Source organism: Grammomys surdaster, unplaced genomic scaffold (assembly GCF_004785775.1).
Source record: "Grammomys surdaster isolate TR1022 unplaced genomic scaffold, NIH_TR_1.0 126391, whole genome shotgun sequence".
Lineage (NCBI taxonomy): Eukaryota > Metazoa > Chordata > Mammalia > Rodentia > Muridae > Grammomys > Grammomys surdaster.
The window spans coordinates 14369620-14384469 of record NW_021621185.1 but is presented as its reverse complement, the minus strand read 5'-3'; the positions used below and the strand labels follow the sequence as shown (position 1 = coordinate 14384469).

At 38.3% G+C, this 14850-nt stretch overlaps 1 protein-coding gene across 3 annotated transcripts in view; it reads right to left on the bottom strand.

Annotated features, from left to right (window-relative positions):
• Ssbp2 (single stranded DNA binding protein 2) overlaps positions 1-14850 on the bottom strand; it is a 266016-nt gene that overhangs the window by 5232 nt on the left and 245934 nt on the right. For all 3 annotated transcript variants that reach the window (XM_028760092.1, XM_028760094.1, XM_028760093.1), the window contains 4 exons: positions 11468-11538; positions 9744-9822; positions 7691-7719; positions 3336-3434 (listed from right to left, as the gene is read on the bottom strand). In XM_028760092.1, coding sequence (XP_028615925.1) covers positions 3336-3434; positions 7691-7719; positions 9744-9822; positions 11468-11538 — 278 coding nt within the window. The remainder of the gene's footprint in view (positions 1-3335; positions 3435-7690; positions 7720-9743; positions 9823-11467; positions 11539-14850) is intronic.

The window sequence follows — 14850 nt, the reverse complement described above, 5'->3', positions numbered from 1 at the left end:
TCCCACTAAAGTGTCCATTCATCCAGCTCCTCTCAGCTCCTCCCACTCTAAGTGTCCATTCATCCAGGCAGACTGGCTCTTCTGCTGGACAGTCTGCTGGGATTTAAGGGTGAGGTCGGGATTACTCTGTTTCCGGTTCTGCTCTCTGATTTTCTGCTCCCCTTGAAGGGCTTTCTGAATTGGTGTCCCCTTTCTAAGGGTCGAGAACAGTAGCTCTGATAAATATGGGAGGGCGAGGAGAGGGGGCCTCTTGTCTATGCCCTTAAACTCACGTGGAACTAATTTCAAAGGTTTACTTTTAATCCCTAATTAATAATTCTTCTTATCTTAGAAATACCCAATTTATACCAATTCTAGCATTTATTTTAAAATATTTTAATTTAAAAAGTGACACAACAGTTACTTATATTACCATGTGATATTTTGATGCTATATTGTAGAATGTTCAAATGGGGCTAACCACACCCAGATCCTTAAATAATGCCATTTTTCTGTAGTGCAAACAATCAAGTTCTTCCTTTGTGAACTGTACATTATCACTGCCTCTGCACTCTGCAGCTCCTTTCTTCTGTGCCTGGCCACAGCCCCGCCTTTCCTCACCCATCCCACTGGGTTCCGGTTCTTATAACTCAGCTTCAGACTGTGGCTGTGACTCTAGGTGGGGCCATGCACCCAAACACAGGGGGATTTACCGAGAGTAAAATCTTTTCTGATAACCAAAAATTAATGCAAATTCAAAAGCAAACGTGTAATGAATGCAAGTAGCCTGGCAGCGCTCAGGCAGGATGCACTGTGAGGCTTCCTGCAGCTCTGGCTTGGAACAGCCATGTGGACTTTTCAGAGCACTGATTCCACAGCAGCCCAGTGCAGAGCCGCACTCTATGTTTTGAACTGTTTTTGTCCATATGCAAGTTTAATGCTTTTATACACATAATAACTTAATTATGGAATGTAAAAACTTAATATTTTCCTCCAGTCATTCACTAGCATGTAAGTAATTACCATGTGAGACTGTCTAAAAAGTTTGTCTGAGTTGGTGATCTTAGCTTGCTAAAAAAAAAAAAAAAAATTAAATGGACTTTTGCTTGATTTTGACAGACTTCCAACAATTTATGAGATGGCTCTAAACATACACTAGCTATCTTTTATCACATTTTATGTATGTGAAATACATTTTTATGTTGATGATGATACGATAAAATCCATTCAACTCTGAAAAAATAAGATTTTCTATGTCCTGTAGTAACAAACATTCAGTCAAAGCTTCTTTATATAAAAACACATAAGACAGCACTTGGGAGGCAAAGAGACAGATTTCTGTGAGTTCAAGGCCAGCCTAGTCCACATGGAAGTTTCAGGCAAGCCAGAACTACACAAAGAACACACACACATCCTCTCTCTCTCTCTCTCTCTCTCTCTCTCTCTCTCTCTCTCTCTCTCTCTCTCTCCCTCCCTCCCTCCCTCCCTCCCTCCCTCCCTCTCTCTCTCTCTCCCTCTCTCTCTCTCTCTGTGTGTCTCTGTCTCTCTCTCTCACATACACACACATATGAACATTCATTATTCATTTCATTACATCCTGTGTTTAATAAATTGTAAAAAGAGTACACATCAAAGAATTGTTTTAAAATGCATCTCTTCATGATTTATGACTAGTAAGTCCTTGATGTGTGTGTCTGTTTTCCACCTACACGCCTAAGGTTGCAAGTGGAATGTTTAAGGAGCCCATCGTGACCAGCATCTGAGTGGATTCCATGTGAGTGAGCACTCAGTGCTGGCTTGTTGTGCCTTTTATGTCACTTAACAGGCTGTCCTCTAGTTTGGTCAGAGTTGTTGAATGGAGTGGTATTCTATTACATAAGGCTCTATTGTGAATCCACAGTTTATTTCAGTCCTTTGCTGTCAACAGTGTATTATAGAATGCATATGTGTTAGTCTGACAGATGATCTGCCCCTGTAAACATCTGTTAGTGCAATTGTACTCCTGACCAACATACACACCATCCTCCTCACTTTGGAATACTTTGTTTCTTAATCTAAAACTTTGCATACAGCCCAATAAGTGAACTGAATTGACTTGCATATACCTCATTAAATTATATTATGTTGCTGCTGGAAGAATTAAACAAAAGGAGATACATATGTTCTATTAGATAAAGTGAACACTGAAAATGACTGACTTGTCCTCATTCCTGAGGTGAACCACAGACCATGTGTGGCTGAAACAGTGTGCTGCCTCCTGATTTTTCCTGCTTACTCACTGATGGCTAGGCTATCTCATGTAATTTTATCTACCTTCTTTGCCCTCACCAATCATATAAATAAAACAAATTAACCTTTTTTATAGCCTACATTTAGGGGCATGCTCATTTCCAGTGGAGACGATAGAACTGATGGAACCTCAAACCCTGGACTCCATGTTGGGCATCACTCTGCACTAAAGTAGGCTGCTGTCAGCCACAGCGTCAACCTCTGACAGTGGCAACTCTGGCAAAGGCTGAGTCCGGCAGCATGGTGGCAAGCAGTGGCTGTGAGCCTTTTGTTGTCTGACAGATCCATGGGTCGTATACTGGGCTCTGCAACATTTTGTTGTACAATCCAGCTTAGTAGTCCCAGTACAGAGCAGCCTCTGAAATCCCTAACTTGCCCTTTTCATTCCCCTGTCCACAGCCTGACTCCCAAAACCCGAGTCCATCGGGTTTTAAGGGAGCTCTAGGGAACACAGAGTGAAGTAAGAGTTAAATGTTACTGGATTACATAGTAGCTCTTTGAGAAGGGCAGCATCTTGTCCCTGTGGTCCTCCCAGGGTCTAGTATACTGCCCTGCACATATAAATGATTGTAAGCTGACTGCCAAATAATGACTGCCAAATAAACAAACTTTATAACTTCACTTTTTGTCCCATATACATCTATGGAGAGAACCTATAACCCTATAATAGCACTTTTAAAACAACACAGGCTTCAGACTCAGGCTGACAGATCACCAATGTGACCTTCACTTCATCAAAGCCACAACACATGTAGATTACTGTCACAGTCTTACTATGACAAAATCAAGAATAGACCTGACTTTGCAGTGACCTACACATTTTGCTCAAAGGTAAGGTAATCTGCTTTCCATCTGATTCATGACAATGGATCTTCTCTTCCAGTATTGTAGTTTTGGTAACTGCACATAAAAAAGGTCCCTTAGAACCCTTTTTTCATAAAATGGCATTTGGAGATTCTTCTGACTTTTACACTTTATAAACATTAATAATAAAGTTTTGAACATTTATTCTGGTAGGAGAGCTCAAGATTACCTGTGCATAGCAACATGGTCAAGGAGATACTTACACTCTCACTCTGAAAAGGATTTAAGAAATTTCCCCCCATTTCACCGTCATCCCTTGGAGTGCCTGGCTGGTTACTCAGGCTCATATTATTGGGAGAATTCTGTAAACAAGATTCAGAAAAGAAGTCATTGTTGAAGATTTTCATTTCCCTCCTGCACTGTAGTGTTTCAAACACAGAACGTACAGCAGTAGCAGCAGCAGTAGCAGCAGCAGTACTCTGAGGACAAACCATGATGCTAACTGGCTTCTTCCTCACACTCTAGGTCACACTATGCACTGGATCAAGTGTTAACACTTTTGCAAATCAAAGTTTGAAAACAACCAAAACTCTGAAACAATCGATGGTAACTGTTTTTTTTTTTTTACTCCCAGAATCAATGTTTATTCAATTCCTTACCCCCAGCTTTTAGACTTTCAAGAACTGTAGAGAGTTAAAAATAAAAAAGTTTCCCAGCAGGAGGCTGATGAGAGAGCCTACTCACAGATATGGCATGGTGGAGGCTAACTCCCTTAGTAATTTTACTAATCAAATTTGAAAGGTCATTGCTTTAATAGGTATTTCCCTTTAAATCTCTGTGCACATTAGAGGTAATACTATTTCAATTATTTTTATGTGAGTCAGAAAGAAGAGGGAAGGTCGTTAAGAAAGAGACAGACACCTTAGGACTAGAAAACTATGCTTTCAGAAAAGAAGGAAGATCAGCAGACTGCTGTAGACACACCTTACCATTAGCTTAACAGGAAGTTCCTATGCAGTTTCTCCAAGACAGAGCAACTGCTATTAGCAATCCACACAGAGTTAGCAGGGCCTTTGTAAAACCCTGTTTAAGTCTGCTTGCCTTATCATTACAGTGTACTTTAAACTGTGCATGACAGCCACACCAATAGGAAATGGAGAATGACATACAAGGCATGTTTATACAGCCCTGCAATAAAACACTCAAGGAAGTATTTCAAGTTATAATTGATTGAGTTTAAGAAAATTCAGGACAAAACACTTATTTTTAAATGGAAGAAAGATTTTTAGATTATTTTGCTCTAAACCATATCAATTTATTTTGGTTTGGAATAAAAAAAATACTTAGAACATGTTGATTTACCCCAACAAGTTCTCTTACAAACATCAAAGTTTTATGAATGAGTTCCTAAAAAAACACGTGCTTTAAAAATATGGCCAATCTGTAAGCAGAGGCAGGCAGATGGCTGGCATGATTACAGCTCCTGACTTGTCTCACTGAGCCCCCTGCAGGTAGGATCTGAGAGTGAGGCTCCTCTGAAGCCCAGGCATATAGGAGCCCTATATACCTCAGAACCAGACTTCCACAGCAGAAGGAGAACTTATCATTTCTGATAAGTTTTTCCTCTGAAAATGTTAGTTACCCACGAATAAAGAAAGGCAGCTATACTTTGAAGTAAAGCTGACAACTTTTTTTTCCTTAAAAATTTTTACTAAATGTATTATTTTGGATTTATTAATTACCAAAGCTGTTAATTAAATATTAAACTGTGCTTTGAAAACAGGACTGACATTGTTCACTGTGGTGGTCTGAGAATGGTTCCCATAGGCTCATATATTTGAGTACTTGGTTCCCAGTTGGTGGAAGGTCTATAAATAGGAGGTGAGGTGTGGCCTTGTTAAAGGAGGTGTATCACTGGGGTGAGCTTTACCTCCATGCCAGCCACAGCTCCAATGCCATGCCTGCCTGCCTGCTGCCATGCTGCCCCATGGCATGGCCATGGACTTTGTCCCTTTGTAACAATGGGTCCCAAGTTAAATATTTTCTTCCATATGTTACCTTGTTTGTGGTGACTGTCACAGTCATGGAGAGTAACTAAGACACCTGTGCGGACTTTCTCTTAGAATTGGGTGATTAGATCCCTGCTGTGCTTTTTTTCACATATTTCTTTTTTATTCTAAAAGTTTAGTGAACTTTAAGCGGGTTGGTTTTATTTTAATTAATCAGCTAATTAATTAGTATTTTAGTGCTGGCATTTGAATCTATAGCCTTGCATATGTTAGGCAAATGCTCTACCATTTAGCTACAACCCTAGACCTCAAGGTATGGATTTGTTATCTAGAGTTAAAAACAACACGCCCACTTTACTATTTCTATTTTCTGTTCAGTGTCTTCATAGCATGGGGGCTCAAACTCATGTTTTTGTTTCTGTTGTTAAGGTAGAGAATATATAAATATGCTGAAAGGAATTTTAAATGAATACAAGTCAAGGCATTATCAGATCTTCCAAACCTCTTGCTTCTGCCAATGGAACATGTTAGAAAAGTTTAAAATGATAAGGAAAATATGTTGTTTTGTTTTTCTGAAAGTATTCTTTGTAGAGTGTCAGGAAACGCATGAGTTCGTCAGTATGGAGGGTTAAGGAACTGGGCTGTACAGAATCATGCTGACCAGAGGAAGATGCAGGCTAAAGGGCACCTGGCCTCTGAGACTGGAATTTCAAACCAGTTGGGACAGGTGACGAGCACAGTGGCATGGACACTGGGATGCTCATTTAACTGTGACGACGTTTGTGAGTAGTGTCTCCAGGAGAACTCACCACTGAGGACAGATTACCATGCAGAAAAGGCACTGATAACAACCAGGAAGGCCACTGACTGGACACATCATCTGGAGGGGAGCATGACAGAACTCGGGAAAAGGCTGCTTTTAGCTGCTTTAGTCATGCTGGGGACAGTTGGTTTTTTTTGTTTTGTTTTTTTAAATTTCAGTGTACTGGCACGTTACTGTGTACCTTTAATCTAAGATTCAACTTTAAAATATAGTTCGTATTACTCATCCCATAGTCAAGAGAGTCTATTACATTTCCACTTACCCTTTCTCTAGGTTTGGAAGAAATTCACATTATAAATGTAAAAAGCATCACACATAAATTTCCTCTGGCTAAAATGTTTACCTCTCTTAAAGTCTGTGGTGTCTACTTAATTTTTAGAGGGTTTTTTGGGTGTATGTGTATGCACGTGCATATGTGTGCATGATGCATGCAGGGATTAGACACAACTTCAAGGATTCACCTCTCTCTGCCTCTACTTGATGTCTTGGGCTAAAATCATGCTTCGAGACTTGCATTCCAAGTCCTGCTGAGTCATTTTGCTGGCCAGAGTCTTCAATTTTTATCTTTTAAGTAATTTTTAAAATAATCTCTTAATTAGCAATTTATTGTTTCTTCTATCCTCAAAACTTGACCCAAACTTTTGAAACTCTTTCCAGTTTGGTGTGCTCAGTTACATGGAGCTTCTTGGGGTGTGGCCTTATGTGTGCTTCTCTTTGGAGTTACAGCTCTGCATGATGCCTAATAATAATCACACCGTTCTTTACCCAATGAGCACGCCCCTGGGTGAGGAGAAGCCACTTGAAGATGAAGAGATGATGTTTGTTTTCGAAGTCTTGTTTTGAAAGAAGACTTTATGGAGAGCATTTCTCACAGAGATAAGTTACTATTTGTTATAAACACATTCGTCCACGTTTCCACAGAAATTGTACAACTAGGTAGCCAGACTCTCCAGCTCCAATGTTAAAGTTGCAGTTTAAAATGTTTTAGTCCTGAAGTCTTAGATTAAGCTGTTTTTACAGCTCAGTTAATCTCATTTTTTTGTGGTGCCAGGAACTTTATATTATTATACAAATATTGGTGGGATAAAAGCATAGCTGTCCTTTAGTCAGTTTCTCTATTTACTGATCTAAAGCAAACTTTGAAAGGGAATCTCTTTAGTGTTAGCTAATTTTAACTCTCATCAAACATGTTAAATTTATTTGACTCTCTGAGAACGACTTTAATTTCATTATGATCTATTTAGAATTATTCTTTAAAAATATGTAAATCATCTTACAGAAAGATTCATTTTATGTATTCAAATAATTGAAGGAGGACAATGCAGACACATTTACTTTTCCACATGAATTAATGTAATATCTTTCTAATTCCTCTCCCACCATTCTGAGGACTAGCAGAATGACTGCATGTCAGCCCTGTCTAATAAAGGCCTGCAAGACCAAGTGGACATACAGATGCAGTGTCCTTATTCCACATACAGCCGACGACTCCAAAGTATCTACTGTCAAATTGCTGTAGAGACTTTGCAAACTTCTGCAGCTTTTCAAAGGATCATCCAAACTGTCAGGGTAGCTCACTATGTAGCATCGGAACATGACTAAATGGGTTATCACATTTTCTTTCTCAAAGATTATATATATCCAAATTTTAACTGCTAAGTGACTATATCTGAACTTCTATATTCAAAATTTATATTGAAGAACAATATTAATGAAACTCATTTAGTAATGCTACAGTTCCACGTGGAATCAAATGGAGATAAAACAGAGAACACACATTACTCACCTTGGAAATACTGTCCATATCTCCTGAGCCTGAAGCAAAGTGTGAAAAGATACCATCATTAGGTGAGACAGCATGTATAATGGAAACTACTGAAGGGGAGTGAGCTACTGACAGCCCAGAGCCCAGCTGCGACTTCTAGTCACCTGGCTCCTAACGGCAGGAGCAGAGGCAGAGCTACAGACCCCTTGGAGACCATTAGGGAGACCATCTACATATGTAATTAAAATATTTAAATGTTTATATAGCATATATATAGATCTATATATCTTTTAATAATAAAATTTAAGACAGACATTTCTAGGAGTATTAGATAATATTCTAAATCATATTCTAAACAAAATATTAAAAAAGTTTCATTAATATTAAAAAATAGATAGTACTCCATATACACAATAGAAACTAAACATATCTTAAAAATATGCTACATTTTAATTTTGATTCTTGAGAGACATAGGCAGTGGCATTATATACTAAATAATTAATAATCCTAACTTTGTCATGTCACAGTATCAGTTTTATTTTGAACTATTTTATTCTTAACAATTAATCTTAGTGTAAAATATTGTAACATTTTAATAACAGCATTTACTGAACAGCATAATTAACATGAAGGGTTAGCATGACTTACTTGTGAGTGAAAGGGTCCAATATTGTTACACACCCAATGCACACATGCTATACTGTTACACGTTAATAATTAATACAATAATGTTCACTGTAGAAAGTAACAAACTAGTTGTCAACCATTGTGAAACTCCTCTGGATACCTGAACTTAGTAATAATGTAACCAAATCCTTCTAACTATGATCACACACTCTCTTTTTCACTAATTCTCCAACTTGACTGACTGAGAGTATCATGTTTTGCAGTCCACTGAAAAATCAAAATCTGTACTAGTGCTGTCCAATGGAGCACTATGAGAAGATGGCTACATTTCTCTGTGATGTCCATTATGGGAACCAGTAAAATTAGGTGTGCTTGCTATACACAAGTTTGTGGCAGTGTGCCTGAGAGTTTGAATGTTAAATTCTAACTTAAAGTTAAATAGTCATAAGTACCTATTGGAAACCATAATCAGACCCTTCATGTCAACAAAAATAAAATAAACCCAAACTTTGAAGTCTAGGAAGAATAAGAATGGGTCCTTAAAAGCACAAAAGCCTACCAATGTACTGTAAATAATTTCTGAAATGAGTTCATACAGACGTTCAGAGACTTGAGGGGCATGCTGCTGACCTTCAGTATGGGAAGCAAGTTCCAGACGAGCAGAACTACATAGCACAGCTTGTGTGACAGGCGTGAAAGGCCCACTGTCAGCTTTTAGACAGCGCATGAGCACAAGCATTTTTATACCTTCTACCCAGGAGCACCGTGTGTGAGGAGATCTAGTCAGTTTGCCTTACGTTTCTCTACATCTCATCATTGTAAATATTTTGATTACCTTACAGATACGCGGCTCCTTACGCTAACAATGCACTGTACATGAAGCATGCTGTTAACTACTGGTCTACTTGAGCTTGGCTCTATCCCAATGGAAGGTGCAGATCATAGTCTCATAAGGGAATTATTAGCATTATCAAAGCTGGTTACTAACTTTATTTTAAAATGAGGCAAACATTAAAATACACAACAAATCTAAGGAATTATCATAAGAGCTGGTTTCTCTGATATTATGTTCACAATCTGGAGATAAAATCCCCTATGGGAAGGGCAGGGAAACCCTCTGTTCTAGGTAGCACTGCACACGCTGAGCAGAAGAACAGAACTCCTTTGGCCACAAGACACTTACGCTTTTATAGGTTGGTATGATACTCATGGGGCAAACTGCACAGAACAACTCTCACACTCCGATTTTCAAATGTTCTCAGTTCTCATAACCAACTCTGGATTATACCTCCATTCTGGTGTCATGGAAGAGCTTTGCAGACCATAATATCCATGGAGTAAAATTAACATTTTATTTTGAATTTATTCTATCCATCTAATGTAAAAGCTGAGCCTTATCTAAAGAGTCATTCATTCTATCCATCTAATGTAAAAACCGAACCTTACCTAAAGAGCCGTTCATGTGATGGGATTCCATTCCTCCTAATCCACCCATGGGACCATCTGATCCAGGGCCCATTGGAAACTGTTTTTTAAAATGAAGAAAGTAATTGTGACCAAATGGAAAGTGACTTTTAACATTATTTATTAACATTACAGAGATTTCCCTGGCTCATCTCTAGGTTTGCAGACTTCAGGATGCATTTGCAGACTGTGGCTTCTTTAACCATCTTTCCCATCTCTCTCACCTCTGTTCTGAATTCTAAGCCTAATCTTTTCTGTCCATTTTTTTTCTCTCAAGGGAAAAAATATGGAAAGCATATACTGATGAGAAGACCAGTGTTCTCTCTGTGAGAGACATTTCCTCTTATTCTCCTGGTACAGTTCTTGAGAAGCTGCAAATACTATTGGAACATTTATGTTGGACCATGATGCCAGTATCAACTCTTCTTAGAAGAAATATAGCACTGTTTGAATGGTCACAGGAAACGCTTTCATCCTGGAGGTTAAACACATTTACCTACTGAGAGCTGACCATCACTAACTCTCCTCAGTCATGTGTGTCATGTCAGCTTAGTGCAGACACTCTGCAGCAGCTCTAGTCACACCTTCAAAGCACTGCGGCTGTTTCTTTTCAAGTAAAATCTTAGTGGGAAGTAGTTGTGAACACACATGCTGGGGGAGAGCTGTGATGGGAACGCCCAGGTCAGTGCCTTTCCTTCCCTGTGGCTCCTCTAGAATGAGTCCATGCCGAATCTGAAGGCAGGTGGGTCATCTGTCATCATCTCAGACTTGAAGGTAAGCACTGAAGTCAGCACTTTCTTTTCATGTTCCTAAGCTGAAGTCCTATTCCACCACAGGATTGACTCCAGTGTGGATAAACAGAGTGGGGAGGTAAAGAGGCACACTAGCCTTCAGCACCAGAGCAGACTAACTAAGAAAGGAAGTGCTGGGCTGGGGGTAGGGGGTAAGAGAAAGGAAAAGAAGGACTGGGAAAGAGTAGGGGTGACTAGTAGGGGAGGGGGCGTGGCAGGGAAGCCAGGCAGGCTGGGTAGCCTAAGGGAAAACTATTCAGACAAGGCTGAATGCCACCAGCTTTGTGCAAACATGGCTGTGAGGAAGCAGATCACATGGTCCTATGGCTTCCAAGAAGGAGTACAAGGTTGCTGCTTATGACTAAGTGTCTAAACAGACACATAAAGGTAGGGAAGAAGGCCAGCTGAAAAAGGCACTTTCCACCAAACCTGAAAACCTGAGTTCAGTCCCCAGGACTCCCAAAGTAGATGAAGAGGACAGGCTGTTACAAGTGGTTTCTGTTGACTTCCATATGTATCCCATAGCAAACTTACTAGAAGGGACCACACACACACACACGCGCGCGCACACACACACACACACACACACACACCACCGATGAGTGAGAAGCTGACTGACTGGACTATTTTCATTGAGTTTTTAGAGCGAGGCTGAGAAGTTAGACCTGTGAGCCCAACAGTCACGAATGTGCTATGTACTATTCTTTCCTTTGCCTCTGTAACTATAAAGGGAATTTAATATTTTAAAAGACTCTAAGACTAGAGGCATGTAAGTTTTAATTCCCTAACACAAAAATGTATCTGTTGACTTTTTCAATTTTATCTACCCTGTGTACTTATACATAAGCATAACATTTATATTTATTTGGATCATTACTGTACTGTAGATCAAATACGTTTAAAACTTATATTTACATTAGGTCTGTTAGGCCCAGGAGGTACTGCATTCATTAAAGTATACATGTTGTCTCCAGAATTAGTTGAATCTGAAACAAAACATGGCTTAATTAATATCTCTACCAAAGCCATAGCAAAGTAATAACCAAAGGAGATCCTGGCGTACATAGAAACGACAGCTAGATATGCACCTGGCCTAGTCATGACTGATGTTTGGAATCAAATACTTGGCAGTCATTTCTGACCCAGACTTTAGTGTTCTATAGTCATAAACTACAAACACAATGAGGTATATAATTATTTCAGTAATTTAGGTCAATTGAATATCACTTTAAAAACAAACACTGCAATATTTCCCTTCATAAAACATGGATCAGTTTTTACTACATAAACAATGACATATATACATATCAGGCAATTTTAAAACTCCAAATTTAGTAGCTTTCCAATTTTCAGAATTTTCTTAGATTTCCTATAAAAAAGAAAATTGAGTTTTAGGATAAAACTGGTAGACTATACTAACTTAATTTCAAAAGTGATATTACAGTAAGACTAGAAAGAGAAACTCTCTTATTTGAAGTCAAAACCAGATTCCTCTACTATGTGTTTCTCTCCTTTTAGAGACACTCTTGTTTTATGGCTTTGGCTGGCCTGGAACTTACTTGGTAGTGCAGGCTGACCCTGAGTTCAGAGTCATCTTCCTGTCTCAGTCTCCTGAGTACTAAGTTACAGACATGAATGACAACACTTTTCAACAACTTTTTGATAACCTTTTTTAGTACTTTTATTAAAATAACTGCAATGTATTCTATATAAATATATGCAAGCTTTTACACTATTCTAAAACTTATACTTCATGCCTACTAGCTAATTCTAATTAAATCTCCACATATATATTTGAAGTAAACCTAGAATGAAAGTGAATTATTTTGCATTGAAGAAGTACTAGTTATAAACCACAGTTTTCTATTTTCTTATAATTATAATTTGTGTTTACTTAGCTGTGGAACAATAGATCTTTATTTTGAAAATGATGAAGTATTGGAAAACTGTATTTTGTATTGATCGAGAGGGTAAAATAAGATGCTTTCTCATAGTAGTGACCACAGATAGAGATATTTAACTGTTTCTGCTTTCTTTGTGTGACTACTCATTAGACATTAACTCGCTTGTGACTTCAGTGTGTGTCACTTTGAGTGAGTGGGACATTTTTCACATTTATTAACAGTGATCTCTGAGTCTCAGTGTTAGATTTAACTTCTGAGACAGGGTTCCACTATGTCTACCTGGCTTTCCTAGAACTCACCATGTGGACCCGGATGGTCTCGAATCCATAAAGATCCACCTGCCTCTGCCTCCCAAGTGCTGGGATTGAAGGTACATGCCAGTCTGCTCAGCTAGATAGTACTTCCTGAGTAGAATACATCCTAGTATCACGCTGACCTTGGTTTTGGATACAAAGTGAGGTCACAACCTATTTTTGTGGCTCTAACTTGTTTATATCCTTATGTATGAAATACTTCTGCCATGTAAGATTACTTATTCTTTCTTGCCCATCACCAACCTTGCACATCTTTACGCTTTTACTTCTGCTGAGCATCTTCTCCTCAGTTGTCACCTACTAAAATTCTAGTCACTAGACATCAAGACTCATTTCAAATGCTATTTCTTTTCTTTCTTTCTTTTTAAAAATATTATTCATGTTTTTTTAAAATATGAGTGGTCTGCCTGCAAGTACACCTGCATGCCAGAAGAGGGCATCAGATTCCTTTATAGGTGGTCTTGAGTTACCCTGTGGTTGTGGAAATTGAACTCGGGACCTCTGGAAGAACATCCACTGCCCTAAACCACTGAGCCATCTCAGCAACCCCTCAAATGCTATTTATAATAGGAGTTCCCCACTGAGGTATCTGAATATATGTGCTCTCCAGCCAATGCAGGGTAGCTTGCTTGTATCAGTTAATGCTCCACTAGTCTTCTCTTCTGTTCACAACTGGCCATCAAGAATTCACCAGAAGGAAAGGGACTATGTCTTACTTAGCTGTGTGCCTCAGACAACAAGTTAGATTTACTGCATTTAGTCTGTCTAAAAAGTTCTATCATATTTTAGAAAATCTGAGATTTCTTTTTAAATATATGAGAACTTAAAATGGATTTTATCTTTACTTTTGGTGAAAGAAAAAATGGATTACAAATTCAAATATGTAAGAAATGAATTTATCACTTTAAGACTAACTAAAATATAATTTCATCCAAAAGAGACAAAATTATCAAGAGGAGTAAGGATGGTTTTCTAGGCAATGCCTGGTTCCTTCTGATTCATGGATGAGCCTTACAATAAAGCGTATCTTAGGCCTGAGTGCCAGCTCACTGTTAAAGGACTAGTCTACAAAAGTGTTCAAACAAGCCTGCAAGGTGGAAAGGCGACCAGATTACTTATCACCGGTATGCTTAGTGTTACATGAAGTTAGGCTCTAGTCTACAGTGACACGAACAATGCTACGCTATCTTCGTAAATTACACATTAACTTCACAAAATGAGAATGAAATACAGGGGGGGAGAAGATCAGTTCATATAATTTCATCTTGGATGGATTCTGCTTCATATTCAATGTGGACAGTTTGAAGTAAGAGACGATGACATATTTATAGATAGAGAAAAACCAGTGAAGTCAAGGTAACATTTTGTATTACCAAATTTGGTTTTAAATAAAAAATATAAAACAGGAAATTATTTACTGGCATTATTAATAATAGACTTTTAAATTCTGTATATCTTAGAGAGCATCTGACTTTACAGTGAGCCATACGGTGAGCATCCTCATACGGAGATCCTGGATTATATCTCCAACCACTTATAGCGCTAGGGCTATAGAGTCAGCTCCTAAGGACCATCTAATAGCCCTTGATGCATGCTCTATATAATTTGATAGATCTTTGACAATTTAAATTCCAACTATTAGTCTTCAAATGTGCTCAATACTTTGTACGAAATTCTCAAAAGGGAAAAAAGAAATGCTAATGCTTCTTTAAAGAATTATGTTAAATTACTATGGATATAGTGAAGAATGCTTTATTTTAGAAGAGTAAAAACATTTCACTACTACTTAGCAAATTTGTTAACTAGTAAATTCCTATAGACATGTAGAGTAAACAATCCTGTAAACATATCCATTCTTAGTACGATGACAGATACGTGGGTGGGGCCAGTTTGCTAACCTAAGGGGTCAATGTCTTTTAATGTTTTACTCCTGTACACTGTTTTTCTGAGTTGGGGGGATATGGATTCTTTTCCATTTTAAGGGATTTTTAGTATTAAAGTTCAATAACTGAGCAATTCATATAAATCAACACACTGCTCATGCTAACTCTGTTATTCATACAAGAGGAATTCTCTAAAT